Consider the following 22,238-nt stretch of genomic DNA (forward strand, 5'->3'; position numbering starts at 1 on the left):
TTCTTCATTTCTCAAACTTCACTCCCTTTTTGTACCATTTCTCCCAGAAGCCTTCCAAGGGTCGTAAACCAATCAGCTTTGATAGCAGGAAGTACTGGCTGCGGCAACGGGTCCGGAGTCTTCTAGTCAGAGGGGAGGGGCCAGTGACAGACCCCCTGACAGAACCCGGGATAGATACCGATATATCTATGGATGGGGTGGAGGAAGAGGCTGGAACTAGAGAAGGTGAGAATTTCTACATCCTGTTTTTTTTAATGTTTAGATGATCTTTAGATGATCTCAAAGATTGACAAAAACAAGCTTCGATACGTTTGTCATATATGCAGAAAAGAGGAGGGACAACCTTGAGAAGATCATTGTGCAAGGATGTGCTTAGGTGGCCGTCAAAAGTTTTGTTGGACAGACGGAATTAAAGACCTCGCAGGCTAATAAATAAATAGTGCATACAGATCTGCACTGGATAGGCAGAAGTGGAACTTCATCATAATTAGGGGTCACAAAGGGTCAGTTATGACTCATGGGACGACGACAACGATCTTCCCATCAATAGAACAGGGGGATAAAAAACGCCATTCGTTTTAATGCCTATGATTATGAACTGCATACATCAAGAAATTGTGATTCCGTAACTAGATGACAATTTTTGTACTTTTCATTGTAAAATCGTGGTTAGCTTGGGGATTCAAACCCACAACTTTGTGATTGCAAGTCCTGCAGTCTAACCACTTGACAACGGTGAGTGAATGGGCGCACAGTGCTTTCATTTCATTTGTTCTGGTTGTGAAGCAGGTGTTTGGAGTGTCATGGCTGAGTGGTTTGGAGCATCCAACTCAAGTTCTGATGGTTAAGTTATCGTAGTGTGGGTTCGAATCGCGGTCATGACACCTGTGTCCTTGAGCAAGATGCTTTTATTGCTGTTTCTCTTCACCCAGGGGTATACATGTGCATGTAAATGGGTACCTCGAGGGTAGATGTTGATATTGCCATGGCAGCCAGGGGCTGTTTACTTTCCAGGGAGCTGATAAAGATATCAAAGGAATGTATATTGTCCAATGACTAGGGCACTATTGATACAATTATTGTAAATTGCGCTATATAAGAACTACTTGTTACTTAAGATCTCTACATTCTCTCTGATGTCTTGCTTAGGTCTCCGTCCCTCATCTCTCGTAACAAAGCAATTAGGAAACTCCAGACAAGACAAGGAGTGGGAAGATAGTGAGACGCCAGATTTGGAGACGCCGGTGGATAAACCAGAAGAGCCAAAGACGGACAATCAGATGATTCTCAGACTGCTCGAAGAAGGAGAAAAGGTGAGGGATAAGAAACAAAAGCTCTAGAATTGTTTTTCTTCTTCAGATTTCAGGGTTTTCTCAAAAAAAGTTAAGGCTTCAGATTTTCTTAAAAAAAAAAAAAAAAGATCACCGAAAGGAAGAAAAGAGTTTTCCACATTGTGGTCCAATCCTGTATTTACGTATTTTGATGATGCATGGAATCTTGATTCTCAGACTGCTTGAAGAAGGAGAAAAGGTGAGGGATCAGAAACAAAAGATCTGGAATTTTTGAAACTTCACGCATTGAATTTCTCAGGATTTGTTCTTAAAGGGTTTGGCTACTTTTTGTAGGACACAAAACACAATGTCCACAGATATACATCAAACTCACTCAGTTTGAAGATAATGACAGTAGAAAGCTTTCCTTAAAATATTATTTATTATTTTTTTCTTTTCAGATTCGTCACATGTTCCGATGTGCTCGTATCCAGGGCCTAGACACCAGTGAAGGGCTCCTTCTTTTCTGTAAGGAACACTTTTACGTCGTCGATGGTTTCACTTTACTCAGCTCAAGAGAAATATGTGACATTGATGCAGTTCCAGCTCAGTAAGTCGATCATAATTGAACTAAATAGTTTTCAAAACAAGATTTTAATTTTTTTATTTTTTATTCAGTACTCGGTATATACAGTGCTAACACATTGGTGTACATGATTAAAACCAAAATTTTTTATCCCCTTCTAAAACGTTGAGGTACCCACTGCTAAAAATCAAAGGATTCAAACTGCCTTTAGCTACCGGTATTATCTTGTGGTCTAGTTGGTACGACACTGCTCTACAATTGCAAAGGTCGTGGGTTCGGATCCCACCCAAGTAATATTCCTGTAATTTTTTTAAAGATCAAATTGTTTAAGAAATGGATATATAACCATATAATAACGCCTAAGATTACAGATTAGGGCTATTAAAACCAAAGATAAATGTTAATATTTGGGCTCGAGCTGGCATGCTTTTGCGCTTTGCACTCAGATTTTTTTTTTCTTCAACAGCTTATGTTATCATTGTAATATTGAGAAATGTCTGTAGCTCATGAAAAAAAAAAATTTTCTTTCTCGTTTACAGACATCAAGATCCTATCATTCCAAGAGCCTCTAGAGGTCAAAGGTCAAGCCAGAAGCGGACGTGCAGCAAGTTTGCGTATGAAGACATCCGAGAAGTTCATAAGAGACGATACCTTCTCCAGGTGGGACTATATTTTTTTAATTGCTTCCAAAATCAGAATAATAATAATAACTGGATTTATATAGCGCCTAATTACCAAAGGATGCAAGGCGCTTAACAGGGAGACAGACAAAAGTTAAAGAAAACAGCTAAGAGTTGGAGAACAGGTGCGTCCTGAGACCCTTTTTGAAGGACAACACAGTCTCTGTGTTTTTAATGGGGACAGGAAGACCGTTCCATAGGCGGGAGGCAGCAGTGGAAAAAGCTCTCTCCCCGACTTGTTTGCGTGACTTGTTCACCACGAGGGAGATCGCATCAGAGCTTCGAAGGGAGTACGAACAGTCATGGATTTCAAAAAGTGAAGAGAGATAATCTGGAGCACTGTGATTTAATGATTTGTAGGTATGGACCAGCGTGCTGAACTCAATACGTTGGGCTATTGGGAGCTAGTGTAGTTGTCTTGAAGTGGTGAGGTATGGGAGTGTTTTGGCAACTGGAAGAAGTCGTTGGCGAGATATGTCTTTCATAGAGACGCCATTCAACAAACAACAGCCGTAGTCCAGCTTGGACAGGATCAGGGAACGGACTGCATTGTGACACGTATTGAAGTCAAGAAATCTCCTGATCCGACTAAGGTTCCGGATGTGCCAGTTGAGAGAACGACAGAGATGTGTGACATGATCACTAAGCTTGGGCGATATCACGATATTATCGAATATCGCGATATTAATTTGGAAACGATTTCGATATCGGATGGATTTGGTTTTAATCGAAATATCGATATATCGCGATTTATCGCGATAATCGCGATATCGATATATATATCGATATATCGCAATATCTATTAAATATCGCGACGTATTTGCTAGCTGAGACATCTTGCACCCCATAGGTTTGGAGTAAAACCAGAAGAATAGGTCATTAGAACACCTCTCTTAAGCTATGACTGTCTCTTCTACAACTTTCACTTGGAGTTTGAAGACTGATGATGTCAAATTTCATTAATCGCGATTATATCGAATATCGCGATATATTGTCGGCGATATATTGTGAATAAAATAAATCGATATCGCCCAAGCTTAATGATCACACATATTCATGTCGGAATAGAAGACAACACCCAAATTCCTAATGGAGGGAGAGCGACGAATAACAAGATTGTCGATATTGAAAGTGAGGTGTTGAAGACGTTTTAAGTGAGAGGGGGAAGATGCAATAAAGACCTCAGTCTTGTCTAGATTCATCTTGAGTTTATTGGTGACCAACCAGGATTGAAGCTCTTTTACGCACTGGGACAGTCTAAACAAGGCGCAGGTTGCATCTCCTGGCTTGGTGGGGTCGAAAGCCAAGAATAGCTGAACATCAACGGCATAAAAGTGGAACTGGAGAGAATGACGACGGATAATTTGACCAATGAAGTGGGTGAATTTAGGTGAAGACCTAAAATGTCTTATGGACTGCGATGCCACCATGAAGGAGAAATATTGGGTAGTTGGCTAAGATATATAGTAATAGTAATGATATTGCCAGGGAACTTAGGAAGATTTGACAGGTGAAAGTGACAGTAGTCCCTTTGATGGTTGAAGCAATTGGTACCATTCCGAAAGCGCTGGTGAAACATCTTGATGAACTAGAGACAAAAATCTGTGGGTAGATCTTTCAAATAAGACAACACTTTTGGGAACAGCAAGGATCCTGGGGAAGACCCTCGAGATCTAAGGCTACGGGACGTAGCCCGACTCGAGGAGTTACCGGCTCAAAGGAAAATGTGATATTTCTTTTGCATGATGTGATAAGAAGAAATGATAAGTTATAACAATAGTATTAAAGCGATTGTTAGTGTCTTGGCCCTCCTAAGACGTTCTTTTCTTGTCCTCTTCAGCCCTCCGCCATCGAAGTCTTCTCAGCAGACGGTCGGAATTATCTTCTTGCTTTCCCACGCAAGGTCAAGAACAAAGTATATGCGAGGTTCGTTGCCGAAGCCACCAGATTAACCGACGATGCGTCATCGGTAGCAGGTCAGAAGAGAAACGTACAAGTGGAAGGAGGGTAAGATGAAATTGTTGATTTACTTGTCAAATGAGGTGTGCGGAGACACCTATAACAAAGCTCTTTATGAGCTGTGGTGGTTCTATGGAGAACCAGAGAACCGATGGTTTTCAAACAACTCAAGAGAAACTGACTGGGTAAATTTTAATTGATTTGGGGTTGAACTAAGAAAAATTGACTAGAGCGGGATGTGAACCAGAGACCTTCAGATGAAGGTACAGGTGTTCTGCCAAGTCAGCTATCTAGCGCTATAAGCAGTCTCCTTATTTTGTCAATAACTTTGTTCTGGGTTCCATTGACAAAATAGATCGCTCAGTTGGTTGCCCAGTTGGTAGAGTGCCGGGGCGTTGTTTCAGAGGTGGGTGGTTTGGTAATTTTTTTCTTTGTTCAACCCCAAATCATTTTAAATAAAGCCAGTCAGTTTCCCGTGTGATTAATTATTTACAAAAATGTAATTGTTGAGTGAATGAGGCAGGCTAAAAAGGGGGATACAGAGATACCAACATACACGATTTGGGCGTAGCAAATACGATTTTGAGCCGTGACTACGACGCTACGATAATACTCAATAAAACAAGCTAAACAAGCCGCCCAATATAATTTTATTAAATCGTACGATACATGCAAACAACGAATGAACTATTAAGTGGAAATAAAAATTAAGAAAAATATCCTAAAAATTGTAACAGAAAAGAAAAAACACTTTTAATTTTAGAACGCAGTGTTGAATAATAGCGGCGAATGCACTTGAACAATATACGTGTCTCGACGTAATGATTGTTGCGTGCCCTCTGATCCCCCGCTGGCTGGCCGGATAAGTATTTTTACGCTAGTGCATGGCTGCAAGATCGTACCCATTTGTCTCTATTACACCATGGGGAATAGTGCACACGTGCGTGGGGAATGAGGTTGTGTGTGAGCTAACGTGTCACAGTAACCTCATTCCTCATGTATCCACTATTATTGTGCCCACGCTGTCCGTACATGTACTTCATCGAAGCTTGGCACAAAAAGTAAGAAATAATGGCGACAAAAAAGGAGACCTTCTGAACAAAAATAACTTCAACAGAGTGGCCTGTGAGATCTAAGCTAGACAGTTTCCATGTTTTCTTACTAGTAATTGTAGCGCCGATGTCCAGACAATGCCCAAAATACGGACACTTATTTTTTGCCCAAAATCCGGACAGGGTTTTTTTTTTTTTTTTTGTCTCTCCCAATAGCTTGTTGTTGCATTTCTGACCATTAAAACAAAAACATTTAAGTAAGGCCACCCTTTGTTATTTTTTTTTTTTTTTTAAACAAAGTCAGAAGATGAGGGATTTTTTTTCTTTTTTCCCAGATTTTTTTTTCACTGGCCATTATAAACATTTGTAGCTGTTCTGGTGGTGCATACAGAGGTAATTGTTATTTCAGGACAATGCCTGAAAATGAGCTAATTAGCATTGTAGAGAGTAATAGAAAGATCGGTTTAGGGAGCCCAGCCCCAGCCCAAGCCACGCTCGCCCTTAACTTTTGGGAGATGCTACTCTTTTTTAAAGTTCAATGTTGGCATCTCTGGGGATATCTGTTGGGAAAAGGAGAAGACAAAAACAAAACGATATTTGTCATTTCCTTCTTGGATGTTCAGACCATGGGGGCTGAATGGTCTGAAGGCGCCTTATCCACAGTTACTTCAATACCAGGTTACACAAAGTTTGTATCTGCTTTAAAGTGCAAGTTTGGGACTCTGAGTTTTAACAAAGTTTGTGTTTTTTGTCTTGCAGGAATAGTTTCTTAGGTCTTGGCAATCTAATCGGAGAGAAGACTGTTACTCAGAGGTGGGAGGTAAGAATGAAATAGAATGATGCAAGCATCAGGTGTTTGTCAAACAGTTCGTTTGGAAGTGTCGTGGCCGAGCGATTGAGAGCACCAAATTCAATCTCTGGTGTTTCTGATCAGCAGAGTGTGGGTTCGAATCCCCAGCCGTGACACTTGTGTCCTTAAGCAAGACACTTAACCATTGCTTCGTCCTTCGGATGGGACGTAAAGCCGTTGGTCCCATGTGTTGTGTAATGCATGTAAAAGAACCCAGTGCACTTATCGAAAAGAGAAGGGGTTTACAAGGTGTTCCTGGCTGTGGCTGCTGTATGCGCTGTAGCACCTTGTAAAGCCTTATAAGGTGCTAAATAATTGGGTCTCAAAATTCATCACTGCAATAATCCATCTTTCTGAAAGTTTGTACAGTATATACTCGGCGCCTTGAGTACTTTGGTTGGTATAGATACATGTACGTGCGCTATGTATATAAGACTTTGATATTAAATTATTATCATTATTATTTTGTACATTCATCTTTCTGCAAGAATGTTAAATCAATCCACTCTTAGCAAGGTGACAGCGGTTACCAACTGCATCTGGCCGCAGAATCTGTGACCAGATCAACCCTCAGAAATTTAAGAATTCATTTTTACACGATTAGTTTTTCAGACTCGAAGACTTTCTAGCGAAAAATCAACCAAATCATACTGTGAAGGGAAGCGTTTCTCAAATAGTCTTTACTATCAACAGCTACAGTGCTTCTCACCAAAGAGCACCTTAAATGGTGTTTGAAGCTTTACGTATGCATTTTTTCAGCGTGCGATAGGAGTACACGTGTTTTTTTATATTTTTTATCAGCCAAATTGTGTCGGAAATAGGATCTTAACGCTTGCAGGGTGTATAGCTAGGAGCAAACCTAAAAATACTTGTACTCCTATTGCACGCTGAAAAAATGCATATGTAGTAATGCGGGGGAGTGTTTTCTTAAATAGAATAGGAAAACCCTGTATATTTAGGGAGAATCCACATGTATGACCCTACCTTTTCTGTTTCTTATTCGTCATGTAGAGAGGTGAAATAACCAACTTCCATTATCTGATGGCGCTGAACACCATCGCCGGTCGTAGCTACAATGATCTCATGCAGTACCCTGTGTTTCCATGGATCCTGGCAGACTATGATTCTGAGGTATGTAGGACAAGAGAAACACTCATCTGTTGGTTGGTTTGTTTGTTTATTGGGGTATTGGGGGTTTGTTTGTTTGTTTGTTAAGATGATCTACACAACAAGGGAACTCAGCAAAGCTCTCATAAGGAGAAACAGAATCTGCAGACACAGAATCATAAATGAGTAAGAGTTCTAAAAAAAAAGCCTTTGAGAAAGACTCTTGCCACCAATTTTTTTTAGCATTTATACTGTAGGTCCTTTTGGTTTGCAAGCAGTTTCCAACGCTAACACTATTTTCACACAAAAATATGTATATCTTCAACTTTGTTATTTACAGGAACTCCGTTTAGATAAATCATCAACTTTCCGTGATTTGAGCAAACCCCTGGGAGCCCAGACCGAGGAACGACTGATGCAGTTTAAGAAGCGCTATGATGAATGGGAAGATCCTACAGGTGAGAGGTCATGGGTCAAACAGGAGGGTCATAGGTCAAACAAGGGGTTGTAGGTCATACATGAGTCTGTGGGTTATTATTGTCTCTAGTGATGAAAACGGAGTCTGTTTCTGACTTGGGCGTCTTCTGCCATTATACGATTCCATGTTGTTGTTTTTTCCGAAGATCACAAAGTGGTTGACGGCAGAGCTGTGAATTGAAAGAGTTGCGATAATTTGCAATTCAAAGCCGATTTTTCGGTTTCAACAAACACATGTGTGGACACAGGGTGCCAGACTAGACTGCACATTGGGATGTGCTTTTACATGTATTTGGACCGAAAATGGCAACCACTTGACCAAAGTAAACTGGTCCATCCATGTTGTAACTCTGTCAATAAAAAGCTCTTATAGTTGGAACAAAAATTTGAACTGAGTTTTGGAAAAGTTATCAGGTTCAACAGTACTGAAGTTTTCTGAAATTCTTATAATTCATGAACCATTAACTCTACTGACCCCAAAATTCCATCATTGATCAAAATAGAAATTTTTTATAAAAAGAAAGTGTAAGGAAACTTTTTTATGGGATGAATCTGAAGAAAGAAATCTGCTATTTTCCTTCATAAAAACTGCAACTTCGAGATTGTGCATGAGGCTACATGTACTTACATGTACCCCGGTGTTTCAGTTATACTGCTGTGGTCAGAGAAATCTGATCCGAGAGTTGTGTTGCTTTTCTCTTTTTGTTGTTGAAGTGCACTAACCATAATGCAGTTGCTTTATTAACCAGCCCAGTCCTGTAGCCACTTTGCATGAATGCTGAGCGAAAAATGAGGTCATGATGTGGCCTAGGTTCCGGTTTGAGACTCTTGCCAAAAACATAAATTGGGAATGATTTTGTTTTGTGGGCCGTGGCCGAAATTTTATAGAGCTGCTTAAGCACCACAAAAAGTACAAATTATGCTTACCAGAATCTGGTTACCAGCCAAACTGCCACTCCTCATGTATAATCTACAACTGGTACCCTGCTCATTCTTGCTAAGCAGAAAATGTTTAAGCAATATTATGTGCTAAGCAGCTCTATGAAATTTTGCCCTGTTCCAAGATAGCTAAGATTGACTAATGCATGTTGGCAGGGGACCAGCCCCAGATGATGCACAGTCACATGGCAGTTTGGCTGGTGAGTTTTTTCTGCTGAGAACGACTTTGTGTGGTAGACAAATTTGTGCGACAAAGACGCTATTAAAATATTTCAGTACCCGCTGCTAAAACGTAGGATTTGAACTGCCTCTAGCCACCGGGCAATCTCGGTGGTCTAGTTGGTCTGACACTGCTCTAGAATTGCAAAGGATGTGGGTTGGAATCCCACCCGAGTAATATGCATGTGATTGTTTTCACAGAACTCGGGTAAGCACTGAGTATACAGTGCTAACACACATCGGCGTATATGGGTAAAAACCAAAATGAATAAAGCTCTTACATGGGAACTTTGCACAACCTGTGAAGCCAACCAAAGCGTGTTCAGATTTCGCCCAATTTGTATGTCGCCCCCAAAGTTATCAACTATGAATGTTTGTTGTCAATGGATAACTAATTATATGTTTGCGTTTTCGTATCGAAGCATTTTCCCCCAAACATATAGAGGCTGGATCACATAGAGATTTTCAAGGTATACTTTTTGTGTTACTGTAAGCGGGTGCTGAACATCTCCATCTAAACTGCTCACAAAAAGTTAGGAATCAAAGTATATCTTTATTGAGCATTACTCTCTTTGTATAATGTATGTTACATTATCAATGCAAAGCTGATGTGTTCCACTTTAAAATGATACCACATTTGTAATGATTACATGTTGCTGAATTTGGCTACATGAATGCGAATGGGGCATAGTCACAAATTAAATGTGCCGAAATTACCGCTATCGGTGCTAAACAGTCAATAGGTAATCAAATTGGTCAAGCTCCAGAACCATGAATGGTTTACACAAAGATTTGCACCAGTGAGAACACCACAGACAGTTGCCCCCCATCTCTTGAAAAACACCTTGTTTGGGTATTAAAGTTGATTAAGAGCAGTAAGTTGTCTTGCTTGTTAGAATTACTGTCATCCTGTTTGTTCACACAGTAACATAAAATTGATAATTTTGGCACATTTGATTTGTGACTTTGTCTCGTTGTCATTCACGCAGCCAAACTCAGCAACATGTGATCATTGCAAATGTGGTATCTTTTTAAAGAGGAACAATTCAGCTTTGTATTAATAGTATAATATTACAAAGAGAGTAATACATAATATTGATATACTTGATTGAGAAAAGTTTCCTAACTTTGTGTGAGCAGTTTATATATAACCCCCATTAAATTCAGCTCCCATTTGTTAACTCAAACTCTGGTTGTGGTGACTAAATTCTCTGCTGTTCACGACCCATAAAAGTACTTTTAATTTTTTCATCTTTTAATAAAGTCCTATTCAGTCTTTAATCTTTTGTATTTGAAAATCAAAAACAAAAAACAGTTGAGGTAATCTTGCTTTAACCCAAAAAATTATATTTGAGACAGAAATAAGCTAAGTAAGAGTTTTGGGTTACCAGTTACATAAAATGACAAGTTATAAGTATTGTACATGTAGCTGGTTGTCAGCTGAACATGCTTAGCGAGAATCTTCTGTGCTTATAGACACTTTTGGTAATTGTCAAAGACCAGTCTTCTCACTTGGTGTATCTCAACATTATGCACAAAATAACAAACCTGTGAAAATTTGAACTCAATTGGTCGTCGAAGTTGCGAGATAATAATGGAAGAAAAAACACCCCTGTCAGATGCTTGATTTCAGGGCCTCAAAATCTAATTCTGAGGTCTCAAAATCAAATTAAATATTTAAGTGGAAAATTACTTCATTCTCAAAAACTACGTTACTTCAGAGGTAGCCGTTTCTATACTATGTATCAAAAGCTTTTCATTGCTTGTTACCGAGTGAGTTTTTTTTTGCTAACAATTATTTTGAGTAACTACCAATAGTGTCCAGTGCCTTTATGTCAGTTCTGCAGTTTTTATAAAAAATAATTGTTTTATCAGGGGCTGAATTTCGAGAAAAGTCAACCACCATCTCGCTAACTTACTCATCTTCACTCATTGTAGTTGATACAATACATAACTGACTCTTCCATTGGATTGCCAGTAGCGACTACCAGGTGACAACCATTTTTCATCATACAAAACTTAGTTGGTTACCGATGATGTAGACTTTGCACTCATTTCAAGTGTTTTTGAAGTTCAAAAACGGTATGATAGGACAAAAATAAGTTGTGTAAGAAATGCTTTCATCAATTTAAAAGTCAGTAAACTTAGTGTTGGCCCAGCGTTTACCAGTGTAGACATGGTGTTGACACATTGTGTATACAAAATCTTTTAAAGACCAGTTTGAGAACTCACTTCGCGGTAGTGCAGTTAATAACGATCCTAGATACTATGGTGGTAGTCCCATCCGCTTTGATAGACCAATCCAATGCGCACCGGGCGCGCAAGTGGTGAGCACCGCGCGCCATTTGCTGCGGTGTCTTCAATGCCTAGATTGTCCACAAAAAGACACCGCAGTTGTTAATTTTCACTAGAGGGCGCTATCAATTTTGTTTCGTCGGATTGGTTTTTACCTTCCGCCCAGGTAGTAGTTAAAAAGCAGGACAGTTCTTTTCATAACTGAGAAGTCTCCCGAATTCCAAAAATCTACTCTGCGGTAATAGAATAATAGCAAGACAATTCTCTAAGAACAAACTCTACCTGTCAAGTAGATACACACATGGTGTTACCACAAACCAAATATATGTTGATACTGTACCTCACCATGCAATGCCTCAAATTAAATTAAACATATTTTTTCCTCCGAAGAATGGATCTGTTAATCATCACGATCATTAGTTGAACATTTATAGATCAATGTAGTTACCATTACTCACAAATAATAACCAAATCACTTCTCAATTTAATATATAGGACATCATTTCATGATGATCCTTGAACCCAACCCAAAACAAACTTCTTCAACTGACTCATCGCTTTATAAAGTGGATTGATGTTAATTAAAGCTATCTTTGGGAAAGTTAAGGCGGCTTAATGGAAAAGCTAAACGCAATATTGGCATCTTTCCAAAGACCCTCCTACAACCCCCCACCACCGCACCCTTTAAATTTGTACCAGGGTCCCCCTGTCTGATCTACTATCAACCCTATACTCTCTATACCTTCTGCCCAGGTAGTAGTTAAAAAGCAGGACAGTTCTTTTCAGAACTGAGAAGTCTCCCCAAATTATCTGATAAATCTACTCCCCGGTAGTAGAATATTTAGCAAGACAGTTCTCCAAAGAACAAACTCTACCTGGCAAGTAGATGCACACATGGTGTTCCCGCAATATGTAACTATCAACCCATTATCAAATTAAGTTTGGTGAGCTTGTTTAACAATGAATTCACGAGAGGAAGCAACCTTGATACATCGATCTTGGAAAGGGATACAAGGTGATTTGGGGCGTAAATTGCTGCCATACCGTGCCCTTCTCGTTCCGACACAAGCTTCTATTCTTTGCGATAAGTGCATTTTGCTCTTTTACACGCAGTACGCAACACACGGGACCAACAGCTTTACGTCCCATCAGAAGGACAAAGCAGTATTGGTCAAGTGTCTTGCTTAATGACACAAGTGTCAAGAGACTGGGACTCGAACCCACACCCTGCTGATCAGAAACACCAGAGCTCGAGTCCGGTGCTCTAAACTTCTCGGCCCAGACATACATGTACCATGTATTTCAACTAGTCTTAAATACATGTATGATCATTCATGACAGCATTTCACCAAATGAAAACATTTTCAATTAGTACACCTCGTCTATATTGGATTACTTATAATTATTATTAGTTACTCCAAACACTGATTGGCTTTAGGACGTGGTTTTGAAGGAAAATTTGTCTCCCTCCCCCCCTCTTCCCCTACAAAACTTTCTGTGGCTTCAATTTATTTTATGAATGAATTCCACTCGATATATTAACAAACAAGGTTGCGGTGTTTTGTTTTATTCTGGCTACTTTTTGATTGCTTTTCCTTTTTTGACTCCCAAAAGTTTTCAACTTCTACCCAGATTTTTTATTATTCTGTTTTGGGTTTTGTTGTTTCCCCTGCTGTGCATTTTATTGCACATTTTTTAAATCTTAAAGGGTGTTGGTGACACCAGACGGCTGTTTCCTGACCTGAAATGTCTTCAGCAGGCTCCTTACAGTACTGGTGCACTATACTGCTGTTTAATGAACTACACAATTAAAATCAATGGTTGCAACACCTGCTGTTTTATGACTAGATGCAAACCATTTGGTGTACCATATTGCTGTTTTATGACAAGTTAATTCAATGGTTGAACCAACCTGCTATTTCAAGACACTGGTTGAAACGTTTTGTTTGTCTGCAACACAGAAAGAAAGCATTTGATTTAAAAAAGTTAATTTAATCACTATAAAAGCAATTATGAAAAAGGATGAAAATGCTGCAAGCTACCTACATGTATTTGCATACAGGCCTCGAAATCCCCCCCCCCCCAGCAATGGGCCCTTTTCATGAAATATGTAAATTGCACATAGCGCCTGCGCACTAACGCTAACACATCGCGCTGTTTTGTACACAGCTAATGGTTGCTCGACACAGATGCTATTGTGCATCTCTATGGCTTTTGCCAACCAACAGGGTCTGTACGCAAGTAATTAGCATATTTCATAAAAAGGGTCCATTGGCGTAGTGCCCTGTGCTTTTGCTGTGGTGCCGTTTGCGAAGTTTCAATACAAATTAAAAAATTTCCTCAAAGTAGTGACCCATACTACAGCACCCCTTGCTGTACCCTTTCAAGGGACTTAGTTTCAATAGACCCATTGCATGTGATGTCACACGCTCTAAAAGCTGAAGTCAAAGGAGGCAAATGTTTGGACGATAGTTGTTCTTTGCCCACAAAAATCGGCGCATGTACTCGGCGTCCCTGTAGCGTTTAAGGTTATGCAAGGGGTCTATTACATGTATAAAGTGCTGATAAATTTTGTTAAACTTTGTATGTGTTTAACAGGTGAGACCCCACCATACTACTACGGCACACACTACTCATCGGCTATGATTGTGGCCTCTACCTTAGTCAGGATGGAACCCTTCACTCAGCATTTCCTCAGATTACAGGTAAGGGAAGTCGGGATACCAGACCTCTCCTAGTTTGAATATTAATGCACAACATTAAAGAAAGTGATTTTGTGATTCTCTCTGAAAGGACAAGGCCTAATTTCATGGCTCTGCTTACCGCCAGATTCTGCGCTTACGATCACCATGCTCTGCGCCGAATGTCTGCACTAGCTGTGTAAACGTAGAATGCATGGTAACGTGGAGTGCGCATGCGCTAAAACCGACATTCCCCGCTAACCCAGGAATCATGCTTGACGTCAATACAGAATTTCCTGCTTCCGCAAGCGTAGATTCTTTGCTTACAGTAAGCAGAGTCATGAAACTTGGCCCTGATTGTTGACAACTTAAGAGTGTCTAGAGGTGGCTAGAGGCAGTGGATTCACAAGAAACTAACATCTATTTAACCAAATCTCTGTCTTTGTCTTCAGGGCGGCCATTTTGACTTGGCGGACCGTATGTTCCACAGTATCAAAGATGCGTGGTTGTCGGCGTCCAAACACAACATGGCCGACGTGAAGGAACTCCTTCCAGAATTCTTCTATCTACCAGAGTTTATGACCAACCACAATAATTTTGACCTCGGTAAGCTAGCAAGGACTTCCTTCATATTGCCCTACATGTAAACTGCTCACAAAAAGTAAGGAAACTTTTTTCAATCCAGTATATTTGTCATTATTTAATACTCTCTTTGTATATGATATATATCAATGCAAAGCTGAACTGTTCCTCTTTAAAATGATACCACATTTGCAACGATTACATGTTGCTCAACTTGACCACGCTAATGAGAACGAGACAAAGTCACAAATCAAATGTGCCAAAATTTGCAATTTGTGTTATGGGTGAACAATCAAATTGACACTGTAATTCAAACAAGCAAGACATTACTTACTGATCTTAATCCACTTTATTGAGACAAGAAGTTTGGTATAGAGCAAGACAACTTGGCTGATATTAATACACTTTATTGATACAAGAAGTTCAGTAACGAGTGGATGGTCCCACAGATGTTCCATGGGATTCAGGTGTGGACTGTTAGCGGGCCAATCCACCCGGTACACCCCAACATTGTTCAGGTAGTCAGTCACCAGTCGGGCTCGATGGGGGCGAGCGTTGTCCTCTTGAAAGATGGCATTTGGTACAAGAGTCTGCAAGTATGGGACTGCATCCGGCTGTAGAATATCGTCTTGCAAATACCCATCAAACAAGGTGTTTTTCATGAGATGAGGGTTAATTGTGCCTGGTGAGCTCACTGGTGCAAATCATTGTGTAAACCATTAATGGTTCTGAAAAGCTAGATTATTGAGCATTACCTATTGACCATTCACAGACAACGGTAATTTTGGCACATTTGATTTGTGACTTTGCCTCATTGTTATTCGTGTAGCCAAATCCAGCAACATGTAATCATTGCAAATGTGGTATCATTTTAAAGAGGAAGAGTTCCGCTTTGCATTGATATATATATACAAAACGAGTATTGAATAATAACAAATATACTGGATTGAAAAAAGTTTCCTTACTTTTTGTGAGCAGTTTACTTAGGAGACTCATCCATTAAAGGGAATGTATACCTTTTGTTTTTGTAGCGTTTTTGTGATATTGCAAAAAAATCAAGGACCATTGAGACCATGCAGGATGAAGGATCCAAAATTTTAATTAACAATCTGAACGTTTGTCAAGTTCAAATTTATGATGATAAAATCTGATATCTTTATCCATAACCACAGTTTTTCAAACTTATATTATGTATTCTCAAAGTTTGATGAAGAGTATTATTTGGCACGTTAATAATAATGCAAATAAATAGAAGCATTTGTAATGTGTCAATTTAGAGATGTTCATGCTTTACAAATGAGCCACCCATGCCACCAGCTCTAGCTGATACTGTTATTCATACAGATTGATTGCACCTAGTGTCATTGATGCCAAATATGATGGAAAAGTGAAAGTGTGTGGTCGCTGCACACAACTCTCAGCCGTAGATGGCGGACAATGATGTTCTGTGCAATCCATCTATTACAATTTGATGAATACTTAATTCATAGTTTGTTTGTCTTTGTAGGAATAAAGCAGAGTGGCATTGAGCTGGGAGACGTTATTTTACCTCCCTGGGCTAAAGGAGATCCAAGGGAGTTTATTCGAATGCATCGAGAGGTAAGTTGTAATCCTTGGAAGATTTCTCCCAAGCATATCATTTTACTCTTCCCATTAAAGACACTGGACACTATAGGTAATTGTGAAGGACCAGTAGTCTCACTTGGTGTATCTCAGCATGTGCATAAAAATAACAAATCCGTAAAAATTTGAACTCAATTGGTCATTGAAAATGCGTGAGAATAATGGAAGAAAAAAACACCCTTGTCGCACAAGTTGTGTGCTTTCGGATGCCTATAAAAAGGCTTCAGGCCATATTTGAGTGAGAAATTACCTCTTTCTCAAAAACTATGTTACAAGAAAGTTACTATAATGTACAACTATAATAATGTGAAATGAGCCTAGTTACTGGATTAATGGGGTGCCCCAATTCAACCAGCGAAAATGCGTGATGCGTGCTCACTTGCCGTTACACGATCATTCTTGCATCATGCATTGTTCAGCTCTTTTTTGAAGGGTCCACTCACAACAAACCGTAAACCATTTCCTTGGTTTTTTCCTCCACTCTTTAGGCCTTGGAGTGTGACTACGTCAGCGCCCATCTTCATGAGTGGATTGATCTGATCTTTGGTTACAAGCAGCAAGGCAAGGAGGCAGCAGAAGCTCACAATGTCTTCCATCATCTCTTCTATGAAGGTAACGTAGACATCTACAGCATCGACGACCCTCTCAAGAAGAACGCCACCATCGGATTCATCAATAACTTTGGTCAAATCCCTAAGCAGGTAAGTGTACCTCCAAACATATGTACGTAATGGGATGAAATTGCAGGCCCCCTTTTTTTGTTACCTTTGTATACCTATGTCCTGCTCGGACTAGGGCAAGTCTAGGATCGGTGGTTGCCTGGTGGTGTGTGATGAGTGGGTGATTGGTAGCAGGCTTTGCAACCAATCACGGCCATTTGAGGAAGGGTTGTCCAGGAGTCGGTGACCAAACCCAAGAAAGTGTTTAGACGCTTGGCCACTGGACACCGACAGAGAAAAGTTGTAAGATTTAACCTCCCGAGTAGTAGTACTAGACTATGTGAAAAATTCACAAACCTTGGGGAGTGTAGCTCAAAATTGTCAACGGCAAAAAAAATTATTTTACAGGACCAGAATAATAATAATAATAACAACCGTATTTCTATAGCGCCTAACACCTCCAAAAGAAAGTCTCTAAGCGCTCAGAGGAACCAAAAGAACAATTAAGCATATGAAGATTTAAATAGACATGTTTTGAGAAGAGTCTTGAAATTTGAGATCGTGGTGGCTTGTTTGATGTGTAGAGGGAGATTGCTCCATAAGTGAGGTGCAGCAAACTGATAACTATGTTGACCATATGACCATATGCATTATGCATCTTAATCAACAAATTGTTCTTAATGTATTTTCTGTAATTTTTTTGTTTGTTCAACAGATCTGGTTTTTCATTCGTGGCTTTCCAAAAGTGCTTTGAGACTTCACTGTCATTTTGGCTATATAAAAACTTTTCATAATGTTATTATTATTTTTATTACAGTTGTTCAAGAAACCCCATCCCCAGAAGAAAGTCAGCAACAAGATTGGTGACGTTAGCGGCTCAGTCATTCCCATCAATAGATTGTTCTTTCACAATCTGGACACCTTGAGACCCTCTCTGCAACCCTTGAAAGGTACATGTAAGAAGGAGTCAACGAAAGTCATTTGAATTAAACTGAGGTCATTGCAAAGTTTTAATGTTTTACTAAAAAGAAGCACATTCCATTCAATAGACCCTATGCACAATGCGCAACACGTGTCTCCTGTCGCCATTTTGGGTGTCAATGCTTATCTACCTTTTTTGCCTGCTTTTTTGTTTTTTTTTGGGGGGGGGGGTTGGGTTAGGGTTAGCGAACTCAGAGAAATGGTCTGCACGCTGCGTACGCCATGAAACTGCAATGTTGAGTACACTGGTTTGGGTATATACAGACAAATTTACCCAAACCAAATAATAATAATAATAATAATAATAATAATAATAATAATAATAATAATAATAATAATAATAATAATAATAATAATAATAAGACATTTATAAAGCGCCTAATGCAAAAGCCTCTAAGCGCATAAAAGAAACAATAACATAAACAATTAGAGAAAGATACAAGATACAAATAGGCAAATTACAAAAAAGAAGCTTTAAACAAATGAGTTTTCAACAGGGACTTAAAACATTGTAAAGTATTAGCTTGGCGGATATGCACAGGAAGACTTTTCCAAAGAAACGGTGCGGCGTAAGAAAAAGATCTGTGGCCATAAAAAATGGAAGAAGCTCTAGTAGCAGAAAGCAATGACTGTTGAGATGATCGTAAAGTCCGAGTAGGAGAATAATGGTGAACAAGTTCAGATAAATAAGCAGGAGATTGACATGTTTGAGCCTTGAAAGTTAACAGAAGAATTTTGTAAACTGTTCGAAACTTAACTGTTCGAAATAGTGCCCTTCAAAGGAGCCCTACATGTCTACCATACCCCAAAATGGCTTATTGGCTGGAGGCAGACTGTGCTTTTTTTGTTTTTTGCCAATGGAAATGACGGATGGATAATCGAACCATCTTTTTTCGTCTGAATCACTCCTCAGAGTTGAAGGGTCCCGTCGGTCAAATCATCCCATCAGAGAAGATCCTCCTGGCTGTCGAGCAGAACAAGGTCCTCATTCCACCAGTCTATAATCGATTCCTTGCCTTCGGTTACGCGGATCTCAGTCTGCGTATCGGCAGCTACGATTCAGACAAGGCTACCACTGTGTTTGAGGGGACGCTAAGCGGACAGATTCAGTGTGCGGTGTGTCCAAATACAAGGATGGTGGTGACTGGAGGGGCTAGTACGGTGAGTCAAAAATGTTCGTCAGTAGACTAGCAATTGCTTAGTTATTTGGCTGTATTTTGCAGCGCAGCACCTTGTAAACCATGCAGGGATGTGATAGGCTGTCGAGTATAAAAAACTGAACTCTAAGCGCAAAGCACAAAAGCCTGCGAGCTTGAAAACCTGCGAGCTTGAAAACTTGCAAGCATGAACCCAATTATTTGCATTTATCTTCAGTTTTAGAAGCCCAAGGCAAAAAAAAAACGAAATTCCGTTTCAAAACAGAGGAGTCACATCCCTGTCATGTAAAGGAAAAAGTACACTTGCACCCAATTCAGACAGGCACGTCGGACTTGCGCCATGCAACTTTATTCGTTCAGATCGACCTACATGTAACAGTCGATCTTTCGACTTCAAACACGTCAAATCGTTTACTAACTGTTTCAGACGTCAAACTTTTCATGTACTAAATTCTGAATTTGGTTTGCCAGATAGTAATTTTTTTGAAATATTCTTTACAAAAATTTGAAAGAATTCGTTTTCTTCTGATTGTAGGTGGTTCACGTTTGGCAACTTGAGGCCCGTAAGGAACGATCAAAACAGCTATATCTCAAACAGGTAAAGATTTATCATCTACGACTTATCTTTTCTTGTCATTGTGACTCTTATAAACTTCAGGCCATTTTATACTATCAACCTTTCCCCATTACTTGTTTTCAAGTTAGTTTTTATGTTAATAATTATTTTGAGTAATAACCAATAATTACTTTGAGTAATAACCAATAGTGTCCACTGCCTTTAAATTGTTGACTCCTAACCAAAGGTATACCCTCCCAGGTCTGTATGCTTCGTTTTTGAAAGGGCAAGGGCACCAAGGCAGTTTCTTCTTTGTAAAGAGCACCCTATGAGGAAACTGCAAATTTATACTGGAGCATTGCAAGGGCACACAAGGCAATGCCCAGGGGACACGGAGGCAATCGCCTTCGTTGCCTCCGTGAAGTATCCCTATGAAACTAAATTGTTATTTTCCCAAACAGTGTATAAATTTGTTAAATAGATTTTAGAAAAGTAAACCAAATGTGTGTTATTTGATGCAAACCTTTCGCAGGCGTTGTACGGTCACAACGACGTGGTGACCTGCCTTGCCGTCTCCACTGCCTACAACATCATCATCAGCGGATCCAAGGATCAAACCTGCCTCATGTGGGACCTGAACCGACTCATCTTCGTTAGGCAGCTCCGGGATCTTGGGGCACCGGTGTCTGCTGTTGCCATCAATAACCTTACGGTAAGCAGTGCATGAGATTTCTTAGGGTGTCGTGGCCAAGCGGATAAGAGCACCGAACTCAAGCTCTGGTGCTTCTGTTCAGGAGAGTGTGAGTTCAAATCCCGGTCGTGACACTTGTGTCCCTGAGCAAGACACTTTATTATAATTGCTTCTCTCCATCCAGGGGTTCACATTTGTTCAATAAATATTATCACTGTTCATTTCATTATTTTCTCCCTTTTCATCACATTTCTTTCTCTCTTTCAAGCGAATAGGGACCTTTTGGTGATATTTAAGATATAAGTAATGTCTATTATTATTATTATTTATTTCTTCTGCTGCTATCTATCAGCCACATATATGACAAAATTAGTCTTCTTTTTAAATTTTACATTTCCATATCCTGATTTTTAATATTATCTCCTGCCTCATGCGCTTTCCTCTTACTTTCAGGGTGACATTGCAACATGCGCTGGTGCTTTTCTGTATCTATGGAGCATTAATGGTGAACTAGTCGCCAGTGTCAACACGTCTACCGGTCGAGATCAGAGAATCTTGTGTTGTGCGATGTCTGAGGTGAACAAATTGTGTGATTCTGTTCTTTGTTACAATTTAAAACTTTGTTCTTTCCAATTTTTGTCTCAATTTTGGTCTCAATTTTGTTTATCAAAACAATTAATAGTGTGAATATTCTTTTTGTAACGATTTTTTAAGGTCTTTTTTTTGTTTACATAATCATTACATGTAGTTTTACCCCCAAAAAAGAAGAGAAAAAAAAGGGAAAAAAACAAAACTTGTGGACACTATTGGTAATTGTCAAAGACCAGTCTTCTCACTTGGTGTATATCAACATATATGCATAAAATAACAAACCTGTGAAAATTTTAGCTCGATTGGTGGTCGGAGTTGCGAGATAACTATGAAAGAAAAAAACACCCTTGTCACATGAAGTTGTGTGCTTTCAGATGCTTGATTTCGAGACCTCAAATTCTAAACTTGAGGTCTCAAAATCAAATTCGTGGAAAAATACTTCTTTCTCAAAAATTATGTCACTTTAGAGGGAGCCGTTTCTCACAATGTTTTATACTATCAACCTCTCCCAATTACTCGTTACCAAGTGAGGTTTTATGCTGATAATTATTTTGAGTAATTACCAGTAGTGTCCACTGCCTTTAAATTCTGCAGTTTTTATAATATTTTTGTACCAAAACCGATAAAATAGAAAGTTTATTTTGTTCTTGTAAAGCTTGTTCAATTTGGTAATTCCTTATTTTTTTCCAGATGGTGGAGTGGGACTCCCAGAACGTGATCATGACCGGCTCTAGCGACGGGGTCGTCAGAGTAAGTCAACATTCTGAGAATAATTTCAATTTATTGTCTAACCATGATTACATCGAACATGGTTAGAATTTATCTGTAAAAAGATGAGAACATTATTTGGGGTTGAACTAAGAAAAAAATACTGAAACTGGATTAAAACCAACCACCTCTGGATTAACATGTCATCTAGCCCTATGTTGGCGTCAATATGTCAGTATTTACTTTTTGGTCAAGGCACAGTCAGAAGCCATACAACCGTTAAAACACTTTCGGTAAACAGTATTGTCCAAGTCCCACACTTCATGTTTCACAACTTATATATAAAATAACAAACGGAGTCGGGAGAAAATAACACGAAAACCCACTCCTGTTTTCGCGCGTTTCGCCGTGTCATGACATGTGTTTATAATAAATTTGTTATTCTCGCTATCGAGAATTGATATTGTTTTAATGTTTTCTCAAAAAGTAAAGCATTTCATGGAATAATATTCCAAGAGAAGTCTTTCACCATTACCTTCTGTAAACCCTCTAAGTTATTTGTAAATATGTGAAC

The 22,238-nt window shown here is 39.4% G+C and overlaps 1 protein-coding gene across 5 annotated transcripts in view; it reads left to right on the top strand.

Annotated features, from left to right (window-relative positions):
* Window positions 1-22,238, top strand: part of LOC139952806 (WD repeat and FYVE domain-containing protein 3-like) — a 99,790-nt gene that overhangs the window by 73,172 nt on the left and 4,380 nt on the right. For 3 of the 5 annotated variants that reach the window (XM_071952035.1, XM_071952036.1, XM_071952037.1), the window contains 19 exons: window positions 48-225; window positions 1,150-1,313; window positions 1,733-1,881; window positions 2,397-2,517; window positions 4,378-4,544; window positions 6,308-6,368; window positions 7,410-7,529; window positions 7,846-7,963; window positions 9,563-9,610; window positions 14,034-14,140; window positions 14,569-14,722; window positions 16,206-16,297; window positions 16,810-17,022; window positions 17,798-17,930; window positions 18,875-19,122; window positions 19,654-19,716; window positions 20,207-20,386; window positions 20,819-20,941; window positions 21,647-21,706. In XM_071952035.1, the coding sequence (XP_071808136.1) occupies window positions 48-225; window positions 1,150-1,313; window positions 1,733-1,881; window positions 2,397-2,517; window positions 4,378-4,544; window positions 6,308-6,368; window positions 7,410-7,529; window positions 7,846-7,963; window positions 9,563-9,610; window positions 14,034-14,140; window positions 14,569-14,722; window positions 16,206-16,297; window positions 16,810-17,022; window positions 17,798-17,930; window positions 18,875-19,122; window positions 19,654-19,716; window positions 20,207-20,386; window positions 20,819-20,941; window positions 21,647-21,706 (2,499 nt within the window). The remainder of the gene's footprint in view (window positions 1-47; window positions 226-1,149; window positions 1,314-1,732; window positions 1,882-2,396; window positions 2,518-4,377; window positions 4,545-6,307; window positions 6,369-7,409; window positions 7,530-7,845; window positions 7,964-9,562; window positions 9,611-14,033; window positions 14,141-14,568; window positions 14,723-16,205; window positions 16,298-16,809; window positions 17,023-17,797; window positions 17,931-18,874; window positions 19,123-19,653; window positions 19,717-20,206; window positions 20,387-20,818; window positions 20,942-21,646; window positions 21,707-22,238) is intronic. The other 2 variants (XM_071952038.1, XM_071952039.1) reach the window with 1 other exon arrangement.

Source organism: Asterias amurensis, chromosome 21 (genome assembly GCF_032118995.1).
Source record: "Asterias amurensis chromosome 21, ASM3211899v1".
Taxonomy (NCBI): Eukaryota; Metazoa; Echinodermata; class Asteroidea; order Forcipulatida; family Asteriidae; genus Asterias; species Asterias amurensis.